This window comes from Bos indicus x Bos taurus, chromosome 15 (assembly GCF_003369695.1).
Source record: "Bos indicus x Bos taurus breed Angus x Brahman F1 hybrid chromosome 15, Bos_hybrid_MaternalHap_v2.0, whole genome shotgun sequence".
Lineage (NCBI taxonomy): Eukaryota > Metazoa > Chordata > Mammalia > Artiodactyla > Bovidae > Bos > Bos indicus x Bos taurus.
Genome location: NC_040090.1, coordinates 60,527,157 through 60,545,729, shown reverse-complemented (window position 1 = coordinate 60,545,729; position 18,573 = coordinate 60,527,157). Strand labels below are relative to the sequence as shown.

The window sequence follows — 18,573 nt, the reverse complement described above, 5'->3', positions numbered from 1 at the left end:
CAGGAGACGTCATCTAAGCCCTCGAAAACAAGCTGATGAGTTGACTAACCAACTAGCGCTTGAGCTCAGATCCTGGATACGAACTGCCTTTGCCCCCCATTCTGCAAGGCTATAAGCTACCAGTTCAGTGCCTGCACACAGTAGATCCTCAGCAAATACCTCTTCCCTCACTAGGGATAGGCCCACTATGAGAAACATCAGCACCAGTGTTCGTTGAGTTCTTTCCAAATATTAATACACAGCAAGTAAATGCAGAAGTGACCAACATGAATGGTCACACACAGGTGCATGCACACCTCCCACCTCAGTAGAGTTCTTCCTCAGTAGGTCTTATCAACCACCTACTGTTTCCTGGAGGTGTCTTTGTCTTTTCAGCATCAGTGGTTTGAAAATTATCTCTCCCTCTCTAGTGGCCGGAGATGCCAAAGATAAAGACATCTCCTGGTTCTCGCCCAACGGAGAGAAGCTCACCCCAAACCAGCAGCGGATCTCGGTGGTATGGAACGATGACTCCTCCTCCACCCTCACCATCTACAACGCCAACATCGATGATGCCGGCATCTACAAGTGTGTGGTCACTGCGGAGGATGGCACCGAGTCAGAGGCCACGGTCAACGTGAAGATCTTCCGTAAGACCCCCTTCCTTCTCCTTCTGTATTCCCTGACCGCTCCTTTGGCCGGGAAGACAACATGGGTAGCAAAGAGTGGGGTGGAATAGAGGGCTTGACCGGGCCTCTTTTCTACTTTTCTCTAGGTCTTTTCTGCATCAAGATAAGAGCTCCAATGTGGGTTCTTTTGCTTGTTTTTGGTGGGGTTTTTTTTTTGGGGGGGGGGGGCCTACTGGTTTCAAACTAAATTTATTATTCCATGAGGTACTATATACAAACATTTTCCATGTGGTGCTAGTGGTAAGGAACCTGCCTGCCAGTGCAGGAGATGTAAGAGACTTGGGTCTGATTCCTGGGTCAGGAAGATTCCCTGGCATGGCAACCCACTCCAGTATTCTTGCCTAGAGAATCCCATGGACAGAGGAGCCCCATGGGCTACAGTTCACAGAATCACAGAGAGTCAGACACGACTGAAGCGACTTAGCACACGCGCACACACTCTATACAAATAAGATTCTTATCAGGGAGTTCCGTAGTGGTCCAGTGATTAAGAATCCACCCGCCAATGCAGGGCATGTGGGTTCGTACCCTGGTAGGGGAAGATGCCGCATGCTGCAGAGCAACTTAGCCTATGAGCCACAGCGCTGAAGCCTGCACACCCGAAAACCTGTTGAGTTCAGTTCAGTTCAGTCGCTCAGTCATGTCCGACTCTGCAACCCCATGAGCTGCAGCACGCCAGGCCTCCCTGTCCAACACCAACTCCTAGAGCCCACCCAAATTCATGTCCATCGAGTTGGTGATGCCATCCAAATCTCATCCTCTGTCGTCCCCTTCTGCTCCTGCCCTCAATCTTACCCAGCATCAGGGTCTTTTCAAATGAGTCCTCTGCAACAAAAGAAGCCACCACAATGAGAAGCCCATACACCGCAACTAGTGTGTAGCCCCCGCAGCAACAAAGACCCAGTGCAGCCAACAAGAAATAAATTAAAACTAAAGGAAAATTCTAAAAATATTTTATCAGTATGTTTTCTAAAAACTTGTTATATTTTAATGCCTTTTTAATATATGTAGGTTATATCAGGATTTGTATTTTTTAATTTATTTTTTATTGGCATACAGCTGCTTTATTTACACTATTGTGTTGGTTTCTGCTGTACAGCAAAGTGAATCAGCCATGTGTATACATATATCCTCCCTTCCATCCAGTGTGATTTTAAAGGATCCTTGGCCAACTCCAGACTCACAGCTGTGTTCATGCTGGTCACAGCGACCTCGCCCTGGCCTCGACTCTCTAAATTCACGTTATACCATTCCCAGAGGGTGTGTGTTCCCCTCGCCCTTCCCCAAGTGTTGACTGACCGTTTTACACCTCAGTGTACGCCCCGTATTTCACTCTTTCCTGCTGGCAGTGGAGTACAACGGCTCAGTAGGAGAGGGGTTATTGTGTGAACACTCTGTGCCCCTCAGAGCAGGTGGTTCCCATCGCCACTGAAACCAGTGTAAAGGTGGCATCTCATTATCTTGCTATCATGCGTCTGTCCTGTGGGCCAGGGTCATGGTGGGTGACCGCTAATGGAACGGTATTGATTGCCACGGTATTTATTGCCATAAGCCTGCCTTTCCTGTTCTAGTCTTCAAAATTCTCTCTGCCATAGATAGGCTGGGGTTGGGGTGTCAGACAGACTAGGGGACAGAGAAAGGACTGATGGCTCCTACCAGTTCATTCTACCTGTGAGTTGTGTTCCATTAGCTCCATCCACATGGTAAAGACACCTGTCCCTCTGTAGACCCTTTTCTGCACAGAGTGTGATAAACTTAGGACTCTGAATGGACATTAATTGCCAAACATGGCTGAACGTATTCCTCTTCTTGTGCCATCTGCTTTGCCTGCATGTTTGGCCAAGTGATGGGCGGACCCTGTTGGGTACCGCTGCTTATATGGACTCGAATCCAAGTGGTAAGGCACCAATGAAAAGGGATTTTTGTGGGAGAACCACTGTTTTCCCTCACTCTCCTCTTGCCCGTTTTTCAGAGAAGCTCATGTTCAAGAACGCGCCAACCCCACAGGAGTTCAGGGAGGGAGAAGATGCCGTGATCGTGTGTGATGTGGTCAGCTCCCTCCCCCCAACCATCATCTGGAAGCACAAAGGCCGAGATGTCATCCTGAAAAAAGATGGTGAGACTGGGCAGCCGCCCCTTCCCCAGCCTGCCGAGCCCCTTAGCATTTCCACCTCCACCAGCTACTGAGGCTCCTACCCCAAACTCAGACTCCAGTGTCCCAGAATTGCATGCCGTTTCCAGGTTCACGGTTGCATGTCTATAGTTTGTATATTCAGTCACTTCACTTTCTCTCCAAAGAAAAATACAGATTTCCAGCAGACTTCTGCTCTTGGCTTTATGTTGGAGCCAGGGACATATTATCTTATTTCAGCTTAAAGCCCCTCCCTACTCCCAGCCCTCCACCTGCCTCCATGAGACTGAAGGTAGGAAGAAGGCAAGGCTCAGTGCCCGGCCTGCAGGCTCCCGTCCTCTGACCGATCCTGGGACGAGCCTGCCTCTTGTCTTTTCTAGTCCGATTCATAGTCCTGACCAACAACTACCTCCAGATCCGGGGCATCAAGAAAACAGATGAGGGCACTTACCGCTGTGAGGGCAGGATCCTGGCCCGCGGGGAGATCAACTTCAAGGACATTCAGGTCATCGTGAATGGTAAGGAGACCTGGCCTTCCTGCTCTCTGCAGGGTTCCCGCCTTGGCTCATCCACGTCAGCTGAGTCCACCCCTTCCCCCAGCCCACCGCCATCCTCTGCCTTGTTCATTGGTTTGTTTTTAAAGACACTCGCCTTCTGGGTCTCCCTCAACTATGAGGACTTCCAGTGCAATTCTGGAATGTCCTTCACTATCTCGCAGCACCAGAAATTTGCCCCGTGCTTCCTAATAAATTCTTCCTTGTCCTTCACTGTCCTTGATGTTACCGTAATGGTGTAGTCCGTCCCCTGGTTCAGTGTTCAGAGAAAATTTTATCATCAATTCAGGCCTCGGAATAGTCAGAATCATAGTCCATCCGTGGGTTTATTAATCTTAATTTGCAGTGTCAAATAAACACACCCGGGGAATCGATCTGACATTTACAAGATATTTAGAGGAAATTATAATGTCAGTACTAAGAAAATAAGTAAATTGTGGTTGTTTTAGATATTGATAATGTATTTTTTGCCAAACTCTCTCTCTCATTCCTTTGGTAAAAACCAGTTTGGGTGCACAGAGTTGTTTAGGACAATCCAAGTGAAATGTCACTCTTTGATGAGCTAGTGCATTTCACATTGGTATTAACCATTTAATCACTGGGGACCAAAATTTTCAACTTTTTCCAGTATCAAGAGCCCCCCTTTAAATGTCAAGTTCTGCCAGTCATGGCAGTTGTTAAGATGGGTATGCATTGATTGAGAAAATATATAATGATAAATAGCTACTATAAATTGAATGCCACTTTAAAATAAGGAAAACATTAATACAGCTTCTAAATCTGTATTATTGAAAAGCAATATTATTGTATATTGTTATGCATATAACAGTACTAAGTACTGTTGGGAAACACTAATGCATGCTTGTGGGTGAATTATTTATCCAGTTTACAGTAATTTTTTGGTACATACCTGCATGTAGACCCCTTACACTAAAGCTCAGCAGTTACCCAAGACCCCGGAGCCTCTGACTTGGGGCCCCCCAAAAGTGCCTCTCCTCCAGGCCACCGAGTCCCTTCACGTTGTCCCAGCCACCCCTGACAGCCCTTCTCTCCTTCAGTGCCACCCACCGTCCAGGCCAGACAGAGCATCGTGAATGCCACCGCCAACCTCGGCCAGTCCGTCACCCTCGTGTGCAACGCCGAAGGCTTCCCAGAGCCCACCGTGAGCTGGACGAAGTAAGGAACTGGCTGGAGCCTTTCCCACCAGCTAGTGGAGGAGGAGAGCTGGCAGGGCCTACTCTGTGTTGGGGTTTCAAGGGAATGCAGTGGGAAGCTGGGAACCATCCGCTCCGAGGGCAGAGTGGACTCTTCCAGTAAGGTCCACTTGCCTCGTGTGTGCATTGGATTCCTCCATTTTCAGTTTGTGGGGCAGAATCAGAGACCCTGTTTGGAGTTCTAGAGGATGCCACTTGCAGCCCTTAGGCAGAATCAGAGATGTGGTTAAAGGAATCACACGGAAAGAAATACAATCGAACGTCTTAACTTTCTGTGCAAGCTCAGTCTTCCACATGCGTTCAGTCTGCATTTTATAGAAACAAACTAAAAATCAACCTCTTAGTTCTGTCGTCAATATCACGGTCCTTCCCGTTTCTGTGCCCGGCAGGGACGGGGAGCAGATAGAGAATGAGGAGGACGAGAAGTACCTGTTCAGCGACGACAGCTCCGAGCTGACCATCAGGAAGGTGGACAAGAACGACGAGGCTGAGTACGTCTGCATTGCTGAGAACAAGGCGGGCGAGCAGGACGCGTCCATCCACCTCAAGGTCTTCGGTAAGGACAGTGCAGTCAAGGTCATTGCTCTGCCACGGTTTCTCTGACCGCACACCGTCCATCAGCAAGACCCTGTCTACTCAGCCAGGGAAGCTGCCCCCAAAGGAGCCGCTTCTCTCCAGCTCCCACCGCCTCAGCCCAAGTCCAGGCCATCTTGGTCCTCACCTGGTCAATGAGATGGCCTCCCAACTGATCCCCTCACTCCCCATTGTCCCCCTCATCAGCCTCCCCCACTCACAGTAGCTGGAATGACCTTACATGCCACTCCTCTGTTTCAAATCATCCAACAGTTTCCTGTTAGAGGCATAAAATCCGGACTCCTTTTTGGGGGCAAAACACTATATCTGAGCTCGCCCTGACTTCCTTCCCAACCTCATCATCCCTTCACACTTACAGCTCTCCAGCCCCGAAAGCCCCCTTCCTCTCCCTCAGACACACTAAGCATGTTCTCTGTCTCAGGGACGTTGTTCCAGGTGCTTCTTCCGCTTGAAATCTCATTCTGCCAGATCCCCCGCAAGCTGCCCTCTGCTCATCCGTTATCCAGATCTCAGCGCATCCTTCAGATCACCTTCTCAGTGAACCCTGTCCTCCCTGCTCTGATCCACGCGGCTCCCTTATCACTGCCCCCATCCACTCCGCTGACCTCTTCTGCAGTGCCCTTCTCCCTGCCTGAACTGATCTCGCTTACATAGTGGTTTGGGGGATTGCTTTTCCTGCATCCACTAAGCATGTGAGCTCCAAGATGGCAGAGCACCAGCTGCCTTATTCATCACTTTATCTCTGGCACTGCAGACAGTGCCAGACTCCATAATAAGTGGAAAAAAAAAAAAAAAGTGAAAATGTTACTCACTCAGTCATGTCTGACTCTTTGTAACCCCATGGACTGTAGCCCTCCAGATTCCTCTGTCCATGGAATTCTCCAGAGAAGAGTACTGCAGTAGGTAACCATTTGCTTCTCCAGGGGATCTTCCCAACCCAGGGATTGAGCCTGGGTGTCCTGAATTGCAGGCAGATTTCTTACCGTCTGAGCCACCAGGGAAGCCTATGATAAATAGGCCCTTGTTCAGTGTTAGTGACCACGTGGCTGCCTCTGTCTCCCTTTCTTCCTTCCCTGACCTGTGTGAAGCAGGATTATAAGAGTCATGAAAAGAAACTCTATATCTCTACTCACTTTGTCTCTATAAACTCAATTAACTTCCATTCACTCAGAGCTGAAATGCATTTTGACCTGACTTTGAAAAACGAATTTGTGGTGGAGAGAGATTTAACCTAGTGACTTTCTGCTCTGTCTGCTCATCTTTTTTAAAAACACAGATAAGAGAGTCCCGTGTAGATGGTGCTGCCAGAGTACAGACACGGCAGGGGCATCCCCGATGCATGCAGCTCGCTGGCGGTTATAGCGCATGTGGCTGGGGAGCCTGGCCTGGGACCCACTTGTTCAGCTTAATAAGGAGAATGCATTGATGTTTGTAAACACGGACCTTTGAAAACCAAGCATTTCTGCTATCCTGGATGAATCCTGCTTATTCATTAATGACAGTTGGACTTAGAAACAGGTTATCAGTTGGGTCGAAATTAACTGTGCATATTTGAGAGTGCGACTAAATTTCTTAGAAAATATTCTTGACAGTGTTTTCTCTGATTTTGACTAGTTTACCTCAGACTCTGATTTTAAGTTTTTCTCGATGAAAGACAGATGCGTTTGTTAATACATTCCTTCATTTCACAATTTTTAAACTGGAGTATAATTCCTTTGCAATGTTGTGTTACTTTCTGCTGTACGACAGCAAGAATCAGCTACATGTAGACATATATCCCCTCCCTCTTGCACTTCCCTCTCCCGCCTCATCCCACCCCTCCAGGTCATCACAGAGCAGGGAGCTGAGCTCCCTGTGCTATAAAGTGCTCCCGCTAGCCATCTATGTTACACATGATGGTGTATATATGTCCATCCTAATCTTCTGATTTGCCCCACCCTGTGCCCACGTGTCTTTTCTCTACACCTGCGTCTGTATTCCTGCCCTGAAAACAGGTTCATCAGTACCATCTTTCTAGATTCTATTTATACGCGTTAATGGGCGATATTTGTTTTTTCTTTCTGAGTTACTTCACTGTGTATGACAGACTCTAGGTTCATCCACATCACTACAAATAATCCAATTTCATTCCTTTTCATTGCTGCGTGATATTCCATTGTATATATGCACCACATCTTCTTTGTCCATCCATCTGTCGGTGGACATTTCGGTTGCTCCCGTGTCCTGGCTGTTTTAAATAGTGTTGCAATGAACTTTGGGGAACATGTGTATCTTTGATTTGTGGTTTTCCTAGTCACTCTGATTTTAAGTTTTTCTAAGTGAAAGACAGATGCGTTTGTTCACGTATTCCTTCATTTCATAATTATTTATTGAGCACCCTTGTTGCTGGACAGAGGGACTACAGAAATGAGTAAGATAAGGTCTTCTGACCCCAAGAAGCACAAAGAGGGAGATAAATATATAAGCCTATGTTAAAGTGAAGTAGCTTAGTCGTGTCCAACTCTTTGTGACCCCATGGACTATAGCCTACCAGGCTCTTCCCTCCATGGGATTCTCCAGGCAAGAAGACTGGAGTGGGTTGCCATTTCCTGTTCCAGGGGATCTTCCCAACCCAGGGATCGAACCTGAGTCTCCCACACTGCAGGCAGACACTTTAACCTCTGAGCCACCAGGGAAGCCCCTATATAAGCCTATGCTGCTGCTGCTGCTAAGTCGCTTCAGTCATGGCCAACTATGTGTAACCCCATACATGGCAGCCCACCAGGCTCCCCTGTCCCTGGGATTCTCCAGGCAAGAACATTGTAGTGGGTTGCCATTTCCTTCTCCAGTGCATGAAAGTGAAAAGTGAAAGTGATGTCGCTCAGTCGTGTCCGACCCTCAGCAACCCCATGGACTGCAGCCTACCAGGCTCCTCCGTCCATGGGATTTTCCAGGCAAGAGTACTGGAGTGGGGTGCCATTGCCTTCTCCATGTAAGCCTATAAATTATAGTAAATGGTGTTGGTTTCCAACATCTGAGTACCTGCCATAAGTCCAGCCATTGCCAAGGTTACAAAGATGAATAACATATGCTCTGTTTTCATCAGTGGGTTCATAGGCTAATACAGATAATCATAAAATTTTTAATGACAACCCATTATAATGACTTCATAATAACAGTATCCCTTATGATTATAAAGCGGGAAGTGACAAATAGATTCAAGGGATTAGATCTGATAGACAAAGTGCCTGAAGAACTATGGACAGAGGTTCATAAGATCATACAGGAGTCAGTGATGAAAACCATCTCCAAGAGAAAGAAATGCAAAAAGGGAAAATGACTGTCTGAAGAGGCCTTACAAAGAGCTGAGTAAAGAAGAGAAGCAAAAGGCAAAGGAGAAAAGGAAACATACCCATCTGAATGCAGAGTTCCAAAGAATAGCAAGGAGAGATAAGAAAGCCTTCCTCAGTGATCAATGCTAAGAAATAGAGGAGAACAATAGAATGGGAAAGACTAGAGATCTTTTCAAGAAAATTAGAGATACCAAGGAAACATTTCATGCAAAGATGGGCACAATAAAGGACAGAAATGATATGGACCTAACAGAAGCAGAAGATATTAAGAAGAGGTGGCAAAAATACACAGAAGAACTATACAAAAACATTTTAATGACCCAGATAACCATGATGATGTGATCACTCACCCAGAGCCAGACATCTTGGATTGTGAAGTCAAGTGGGCCTTAGAAGCATCACTACAAAGACAGGGGAGATGATGGAATTCCAATTGGGCTATTTCAAATCCTAAAAGATAGTGTTGTGAAAGTGCTGCACTCAATATGCCAGCGAATTTGGAAAACTCAGCAGTGCCACAGGACTAAAAGGTCAGTTTTCATTCCAATCCCAAAGAAAGGCAACACCAAAGAATGTTCAAACTACGCCACAGTTGCACTCATCTCACACGCTAGCAAAGTAATGCTCAAAATTCTCCAAGTAGGCCTCAACAGTGTATGAACCAAGAACTTCCAGATGTTCAATCTGGATTTAGAAAAGGCAGAGGAACCAGAGATCAAATTGCCAACATCCGTTGGATCATTGAAAAAGCAAGAGAATGCCAGAAAAACATCTACTTCTGCTTTATTGACTATGCCAAAGCCTTTGACTGTAAGGATCACAACTGTGGAAAATTCTGTAAGAGATGAGAATACCAGACCACCATACTTGCCTCCTGAGAAACCTATATTCAGGTCAAGAAGCAACAGTTAGAACCAGAGTGGACTGGTTCCAAATTGGGAAAGGAATATGTCAAGGCTGTATATTGTCACCCTGCTTATTTAACTTCTCTGCAGAGTACATCATGCGAAATGCCAGGCTGAATGAAGCACAAGCTGGAATCAAGATTGCCAGGAAAAATATCAATAACCTCAGAAATGTAGACACCACCTTTATGGCAGAAAGCAAAGAGGAACTAAAGAGCCTCTTAGTGAAGGTCAAAGAGAATGAAAAAGTTGGCTTAAAACTCAGCATTCAAAAAACTAAGATCCTGGCATCCAGTCCTATCACTTCATGGCAAATAGATGGGGAAACAATGGAAACAGTGATCTTGGGGGGACTCCAAAATCTCTGCAGATGGTGACTGCAGCCATGAAATTAAAAGACGCTTGCTCCTTGGAAGAAAAACTATGACCAACCTAGACAGCATATTAAAAAGTAGAGACATTACTTTGCTGACAAAGGTCTGTCTAGTCAAAGCTATGGCTTTTCCAGTGGTCATGTATGGATGTGAGAGTTGGACCGTAAAGAAGGTGAGCACCAAAGAATTGGTGCTTGTGAACTGTGGCATTGGAGAAGACTCCTGAGAGTCCCTTGGACAGCATGGCGATCAAACCAGCCCATTCTAAAGGAAATAAACCCTGAATATTCATTGGAAGGACTGACGCTGAAGCTGAAACTCCAATACTTTGGCCACCTGAAGTGAAAAACTGACTCATTGGAAAAGACCTGATGCTGGGAAAGATTGAAGGTGGGAGGAGAAGGGGACGACAGAGGATGAGATGGTTGGATGGCATCACCGACTCAATGGACATGAGTTTCAGCAAACTCCAGGAGATGAAGAAGGACAGGGAAGCCTGGCGTGCATCCATGGAGTCACAAAAATTTGGGCACAACTGAGACTGAACAACAACAAATAGCGGTATGCACAGTGTTTTACAGGAAAAGATTTGTTGTCTGGTCCTGTGTGACAGGAGTTAGGGAAGTCTTCAAAGATGGTAATGTGTTTCCCAAGTGGGAGCTTCCCAGATGCAGGAGGGGTGGACGAGCCTTTCAAGCCATACTGCACAGGCACTGAGGCTGGAAGAGCCCATGTGCTGAAGGTGAAGTCCTTGTGGACGGGGACGGCGTCCACTCCACTCACAGACCTACTCTCAGTGTCCACATCCTCAGTGGAACATCAGCTGGCATAAAAGAGACACCAGTGTTTAAGTAAATGAGGGAATCGTAATTAGCTTTATAGGAACGAAGCATGATCTATATGGCAGGGAGATGAATATGGAAATATGTAATCATTTGTCTTTAGGAAATTTCTTTAGATAGCAACCCCATTAATGTAATAATAATAATAGTACCCAACACAAAATGAGCATGTATAATGTGCCTAGCACTGTGAGAGGTACTATCCATAAATGAGTTCTTTTAACTTCATCACAATCCTACAAAGGAGATTTAATTTTTATCCCTATTATGCAAATGAGGAAATTGAGCACAGAGTGATTAGGTGTCCTACGCAAGGAACCAGGACTCAAATCCAAGCTTTCGTGTCCATTCTCTGGGCTAGCGATAGTGATCACTCCTCCACAAAACCCAGTTTAGCACGGATTACATCCGACCTCCGTATGAAGTGACTCATGATTAGTGGACTCTGCCTTTACCTCTATGGCTCACATGATTTCTCTGTGGCCATACACTCAGTTCTAGCTCAGCTAGTCAGGGACAGGTCTTTGCTTCTGTTCCAGGCCTCTCCGGTGGTGATGGCTACCCCAGGAAGGAGGAATGGGCAGTGTCAAGAGCCCTGTGAGACCATTCTAAAGGGAAGAGGGTGGGTAAGGCCCAGGGAAGGCGGCAGAACAGACAGGATGTGGGAGCTGTGGCAGAGCACAATTTGTCTTTCCACCCTCATCCCTCACCACGGGCTCCCTCCTGCATCGCACCCACACTCACACACATACTCACACTCTCTCTCACACACACTCACACTCACTCACTCCACTACCACAGCTCTTCCCCAAGGCTACAGCTGAGAGAATGTTTGTTCGGCAGCCCAGTAGAGCAAACAAAGAAATGTGAGTGACTCCTGCAGAGACAAGTTAAAAGAATCCTAGTGATAGCTTGCGGTGAATGGTATAGGATTCGTGATCTCTGAAGACGAAGGTTTAACTTCAGGACCAGGGACCAGGCTTGATCACTCAAGAGCTTTTGTGTAGCAGAGTTTCATTAAAGTACAACAAGGGACAGAAGCTTCTGACATCGACATCAGAAGAGGGGCAGAGCATGCCCCCCTTGGTCAGCAAGGGAGTTATATCCTTTTTTAACTAGTTATTACAATAAATCAAAAGAATGTCTCAAAAATAATAAATAATAATAATAATAAAATAAAATAAAGGGAAAAACAAATACCCAAAAAATAGCACAGTTTAAAAAAAAAAAAAAGAATATCTCAAGGTTGTAAAGATCTTACTAGACCCACTCCCATAATTTATATTTTAAGATAACAGGATTAGCCAGAAGGTTTTCAGGAAGGAGAAACTGTCCTCAAGCAGGATACACTGTTGTCATATAATCCTTAGTTCAGGGTTTAAACTGAGTTGTTTGTTGTGTAATCATCAGTTCCCAGCTTAAAGAAAAAAACGTTTTATGTGACTAAGACTAAGGAATGAAGAGAAAAATAGATGTTTGTCCTTTCCTCCTCCTTGAGAATTCCAGACCCCTATCTCTGCTTTGAGAGCCCCAGACCCCTTTCTCCTTCTTGGGGATCCCAGACTTCCTATCAACCTGCCTAGGAATTGACTCTCTCAATAGACGTGTATATCTAATCCATATTAGATGTGGACATGAATTTGAGCAAACTCCGGGAGATCGTGGAGGACAGAGGAGCCTGGTGGGTTACAGTCCATGGTGTCGCAGAGAGTCAGACACTCAGTGACTGAACAGTAATAGCTGCTGCTGCTGCTAAGTCACTCCAGTTGTGTCCGATTCTGTTCAACCCCAGAAACAGCAGCCCACCATGCTCCCCTGTCCCTGGGATTCTCCAGTAATAGCAGTGGATGTCTAATCCAGGTCCATACTCCTCTGCAACATCCTGAGCACAGTTCACTTAGCCTCCTTGGAGTAACCTGGTCCCCATATATGCCCTCCTTTCTCTCATCATCCCACATTCTTGACCACATTTCTCTCCTCCTCCTACCAGCCTCTCCCAGGGGTTTAGGAGATCAGTGCCAGGATCTGGGAGCCAGGTGAGGTGGGGCTAACTAGGTGAAACTTCATCTTTCTCCAGCCCCTTTCCTCCCATCCTTGGCCTTCTGGCTTGCCCTCAGGGACCAGGATTAGGGGAGATATGGAGTAGGTTTCCAAGAAGCAGCAGAGTCACAGTGGTGAGGTACAAGAGGAAAGAAGCCTGCAGCTAAGACAGTGAAGATGTGCAGAACTGTGGCTTCAAGAAGGGCTGGCAAGGAGTGTGCAAGGGACGTATCTAAATTAAGGACTACCATAACTGTCCTAGCAATACCATTTTTTCCTAAGAAAGGGACATGCTCTAGCATGCGCTGCCCTCGTTATCAACCAGAAGCTCTTTTCACTAAGCCCATCCTATCTTCCTTTAATCTTGGCAGTGCATTTCCACCGCTTCTCCTGCCATGGGACTGTCACTTGAGTGTATGTTCCTCGGTTCTTTGACTCATCACAACAAAGATTTGGAGCGACGGACATTAAAGCCCTCGGCGCGTCACAGCTCTCGGGTCTCGGACAAACCATGTTATAGCTCTTAAGCAAATCAGTGTTACAGCTCTATTTTATTTAGAAGACAGCAGGAGAATCCATCCTCGAAGCGTGAGGGCATGCCAACCCAAAGACTCGAAGAGAGTGGAGGAGTGCGCGGGGAGGGAGGGAGAGAGAGCGTGAGAGAGGGAAAGAGAAAGAGAAAGAGCGCACGCACGCAGGAGAGAGAGTCCGTGAGAAAGCGCTTTGGCTCCTCCTTTTATATGTTTTTTTCCTCCACCTGGGCCTGCCCTATGCAAATTGGGCTTAGCCAGGAGAGCTGTTTGTTCTGAAGTCTTCACTCTGGTCCTCGGACCTTCCTTTGACCTTTCTTGCTTTTAGCCACTGCCATTTTGGACTCCTTTTCCCTATTCTACGTACCTAACAGGACCTTCTGAAGAAGCAGTTTTGTCTCTACAGATCCTTATGCTTCTGCCAATACTCTCAAGGTCTGTACTGCTCTCTGGGCTTGGACTGAGGCACGTTCACCAATAGGTGGAAGTTTTGCTTAGCTGACCCCTGAGGACCAAAGCAGCTCATATGAGTTACAGCGAAAGACAAACAGGTGCCTGAAGGAAAGGGCACCTGGTCACACCCAGCCTCTCAGTGCAGGGAAGCAGAGGCCCTGGAACCCTCCTCGGACTTCCAGGCGCCTGGGCTGGAGTGAGAGTGGACAAGTCTGGCCCTCGGTGGCAGGTGCAGAGCCATTGATGCGCTGGGTGGGGAAAGCAGGCATGCTTAGAAAACTCAGAAGCACAGCTGTGCTCACAGCGGGGCCCGTGGGGAGAGGTGCAATGGAACAGTCCAAGGCATTAAATCCCATGGCAGCAGTTAAAGAACAGAAAGTGAAGTGAAGTCGCTTAGTCGTGTCCGACTCTTAGTGACCCCATGGACTGCAGCCCACCAGGCTCCTCCATCCATGGGATTTTCCAGGCAAAAGTACTGGAGTGGGGTGCCATTGCCTTCTCCTTAAAGAACAGAACAGAGATCCAAAGTCAAGGGCCAACAACAGAGGTTCATTAAGACGGTGCAAGTACCATTCACAGATAAACGCTGAAGAGAGTCTTTTAGATGCTGGTGTGCAGAAGGGGGGACTCTTTCCTGAGTAGAGTGACCCCACACCTGTCTCTGTCTGCTCAATCATGCCCGTTGTCCCAGAGTAATTATTTACAGCATGCCTTTCACTCTCAAGAATGCCCCAATTTGGACAATAAATTATATTGCTCTCCTGTTTCCAAGGCAGTATTCTGAGACTCCAGTTAGTTACAAGAGTAGCTTGCTTCTGGGGTGCAGAGACGATTAACAGTGAGTAGCTTGCCTTCCTTCTGACAGCCTCTGTAGACCATACAAAATTAGCCATTGTTAATCATGTTTTAGGAAGAATGTATTTTGCCTTGTTCTAAAGACTTATACAGGGCAACCTTTATAACCATCTGGGAAATGGAGTCACCAAGACCAAATATTCCTCATAGATTACAGATACTCTTCATAGATGCTAACTGTCACGGATCTGTCTTCTGCTAACTTTCGCTGCCAGGACAAAGTGCTGTGGGTCAGGACAATATCCACAAACACTGTCTGGACCACAGTGTCCACATAGCTTTCTTGGGGCTTCCCTCAGACCCCAGACCACCTGTGAGTTCAGTGACTTCAGTTGTTTGGCTGATTTTTTTTTTTTAAGTTTTTAATTTGTGATTTTTAACAGAAAAGAAATGTAACTTTTATTTTACCTCTGTAAAACCTCCTCTTCAACAAAAACACTTAACACTTACTCCAGAGTCCAGTATGGGTTGTAAGCTCCTTGGAAGTTTTGTTGATCAAGATAGACACAGAAGCTTCCTGGAGGAAAACCTCACTCATGTGGGCTCCATCACATTTGTTCAAATTTGTGATCATTTGGCTTCATTGAATTGAGACATGCCTTAATGCTAACCTTCAAAAAGGATTTGCTCTAAGCAGGCTGTTAGGACAGATAAGCTGTAGGAGAATATTTGAACGATATGGGTCATTTCATATAGAAGTAGATATTTGCTATGGAAAATGCACAGCTCCATCACTGTTTTCTGTTTATTAAAATAGAACCAAGGCCTCAACTTGGAGGATATATAATAGGCAGTGGTTTTATTAGCCTACTTGAAGTTACTGCATGAATTTGAATATAAAGCAAATGCAGTTCTTTCAAAAATTATCCATACTTCGAATTTATTTATCATTTGTTTGTTTATCTAGCCTGGCTTTTTTCTCTATTAGTGAAATAAGTTACATTTGTGCAGTGCTCTCTTTTCGATGGAAGGTTTAGTGATTTCAGAGTATAATTGTTTTAAATTGGGAAAATTCAATTTTCTCTAATGTTTTAACATTTAAACTCAGCCGTGAATGCCTGCGCTTTCTTGCGTTACCCAAAACATTTGGAAAATGAACTCATCTCGACTCATCTTCTTCCTCAGCCACTCCCCAGCCCCCAGCAGGTCACCCACCACATTTCAAGTTAATGCTAGCATAGCCCTCCAAGGTGCTCAGAATCTCTTGAGTCATTTGGTCTCCTCATCCCTCCTTTGGATTCTCCCCATCTCTACTTGCACTCTGTTCACTTCCACTTCCTGCAAAGCTTTCCTTCAGCATCTCTCTGGAAGCTGCCCCTTCTCTATTCCCCTAGAGATGATGTTCAGGATCATATTACATCACATCTGGAGGGGTCCCGTGACTTCCAGGTTGGTTTCTCCACCTTCAGGCTTTCTCCATCTTTAATTTTTCCTAGATTAACCTTCTTCTAACGCAAACGAGCATTCATTCCTCTGACCAAACACCGTGAGGGGGCCTCCAGCAGGCACGGGATAAAATCCAAGCAAGAGTTATCACCGGATGATCAAGACACTCTCTGCCTGGATCCAGCGCTGTCTCCCACTGCTCCGAGGCACAGGACCATGGACCCTGACACTCTGCTCTCTTCCCCACTCTCTCCTCACACGTTCTTGCTTCCTTGCTTTCATTCACACGGCTTTCCACACTTGGGATGATTCTGTGTCCCCCCTAAGTTCCACCTCCTGATAATCTCACAGCCCAGCCCCAAAGCTGCCTCCGTCTTGAAGACCCAGCCAGAGGCGGGCCCATCCTCTGCTCAGCCCTTAGCACCACTGTGCTGGTAGCTGCCACCATACAGGACCTGGCTGTTAGTACTGTCACTGTGGTGTTGACACAGGCCAGCTCCACTGTCAGCTCCTGGGGAGTTCAACTCGTTATCTCGTGCAACACCTAGAACACGGCTTTAGGCTTAATAAGTTAATAACCTCGTTGGATACATGCATTTATAATTCAAACCTGGAAAGCTAAACTACATCAGGTAAACTCATAGAAATGTTCTCTGTTTTCAGCAAAACCCAAAATCACCTACGTAGAGAACCAGACTGCCATGGAACTGGAGGAACAGGTCACTCTTACCTGTGAAGCCTCAGGAGACCCCATTCCCTCAATCACCTGGAGAACATCCACCCGAAACATCAGCAGTGAAGAAAAGGTATAATATCACCCGAGAGTTTCAGGGCCATGGAACTCAGACCCGACTCGGGTTGAGTCTGCCCCATGCCCAGCCCTCTTCAGTGAACCAGAAATTGGGATGTGGTCGCTGGAGGTCACCGCCAGGTTCTGTGGGCCCCCTCCTCCCACCTGCCCTGGCTGTGGCCTGTTCGGCACCCGCTTGAGATGGAGGAGGCATAGCTCCTTGCATGGATCTGCAGGGGTGTCATGTTAGTGGGTGCGGGTAAGTTAGACATCACAAGGAGGACGGAGATAGGGATTCTCCAGTGCACGGTTACGGAGCTGGGGAAGAACAGGGGGAAGTTGAGATCCCAGCGCGTTAGGTGCTATTAGCGTCATCTCAGGAGCACCCAAGGAAATGTCTCCCAGACCTAATAGGGGTCAGAATGAGCCTCTCAATTATTTTCCTTGTGATGCGTATATTCATGCACTACATGCACAAAAGCGTGGTTGCCTTTGTGTCTGCCTGTGTTCTCAGTCACATTTGGGCATCATTTTGTTCTCAAGGCAAAAATAACTAGCAGTTTCTACGTGAGGAAGATCACACCAGGTTCTGCAGGATAGTCTCTGAGAGCTGAAAAACAATGCAGCAATGTTCCTGGCAAATTTAAATGACTCGTAAGATATAGCTTTCAAGCACATGGATTTATAGGTCACCGGAAAGCTGTCTTTATTATTGACCATATATGAAAATTGAGGTAACCCCATACTGGGCAGCCTTGTGCTATTGAGTGGGCCAAAAGGCAGGAGGAGGAAGAAGCTTGGTTTTAAAGCAACTTAAACCATCTCATGGCACTTCTCCAATCTCTTTTCATATATCCTGCAGTAATGGGCTTCATTTTAGTTAGCCACAGCTTTGTCACCTATTCAGGAGTAATGGCCGTAGCCTTAAAGAACATTTATAATGGATTGCTGATTGACCAGAATGTCAGAACATGATAGATCATCACTCTTCTGTCTGCATAAGGAAATCCCTAGAGAGAGTAGACTCAAATACAGCTAAAAAGAGAGAGTGTGAAATTTCAGAGCCAAATTTGGAATTTGCATTTGAGCAACTGATTTCTCTACTACTAATAGAAGACAAAGCTAAATCAAGAGGAACAGAAATTGCTGTTCCAAAAAAAATCCATTCTTTTTTGCAAGTTTTACCTCCAGAGTTGAATTCAGCTTAACCAAAACTCAGCTGAGGAACTGCTAAGTATTTTTGAAACTTGCATATGCTGTTTGATATTGTGAAAACCAACTGAATTAAGTAATGTGGTGTTTACTTGGATACTTTCTTTATCAACATTGGAATTAAACCCTCAACTCAGATTTTTAGCTCCCATCATGTGTGTTATGTGGATTGAATGTACATCTCAGGGCTCAAACCACAGGGCTGCCGCTTGGAGGATTTTTCTGTATCAAGCTTGAGAGTAGATTTGTCCAGAATGACCCAATGTACATCTCTGACCTAAAGTGAAGGACAGAAATAACATCTACCCCAGATTAATGATGGTTTTAAATTCTATATCTTTTCTAGGAATAGCTCAGCAGCCAAGCTAGACCAGAAAGGTTATTGTGATTTGTGCCTACCTCAGGTCCTTTAATAGGTAGATACTTCTGGCTTGTACCTGTGAATTAATTTTTACAGAATGAGAACAAAAAGCCAGTCACTAATGCACCCTCATACTTCCTAAATATGAAAACCAAACGTGTCCAGCAGAGACCATCTCAAGCCAAGGAGGCTTTGCGTAATTCAGTTATCAGTGTCGATCACTAGTCTCAGTCTGAGAAAGTATTTAAGCCCAGCTACATAGGCTGTGTTCTGCTTTCTTTTACTATGGGCCACCTTCAAGGGACATTACTGAAATATGAATGAATCAGTGT

At 46.0% G+C, this 18,573-nt stretch overlaps 1 protein-coding gene across 31 annotated transcripts in view; it reads left to right on the top strand.

The window, feature by feature from the left end:
• Positions 1–18,573, top strand: part of NCAM1 (neural cell adhesion molecule 1) — a 362,796-nt gene that overhangs the window by 288,780 nt on the left and 55,443 nt on the right. For all 31 annotated transcript variants that reach the window (XM_027563733.1, XM_027563734.1, XM_027563731.1 and 28 more), the window contains exons 3-8: positions 411–629; positions 2,641–2,784; positions 3,180–3,317; positions 4,412–4,529; positions 4,957–5,123; positions 16,542–16,684. In XM_027563733.1, coding sequence (XP_027419534.1) covers positions 411–629; positions 2,641–2,784; positions 3,180–3,317; positions 4,412–4,529; positions 4,957–5,123; positions 16,542–16,684 — 929 coding nt within the window. The remainder of the gene's footprint in view (positions 1–410; positions 630–2,640; positions 2,785–3,179; positions 3,318–4,411; positions 4,530–4,956; positions 5,124–16,541; positions 16,685–18,573) is intronic.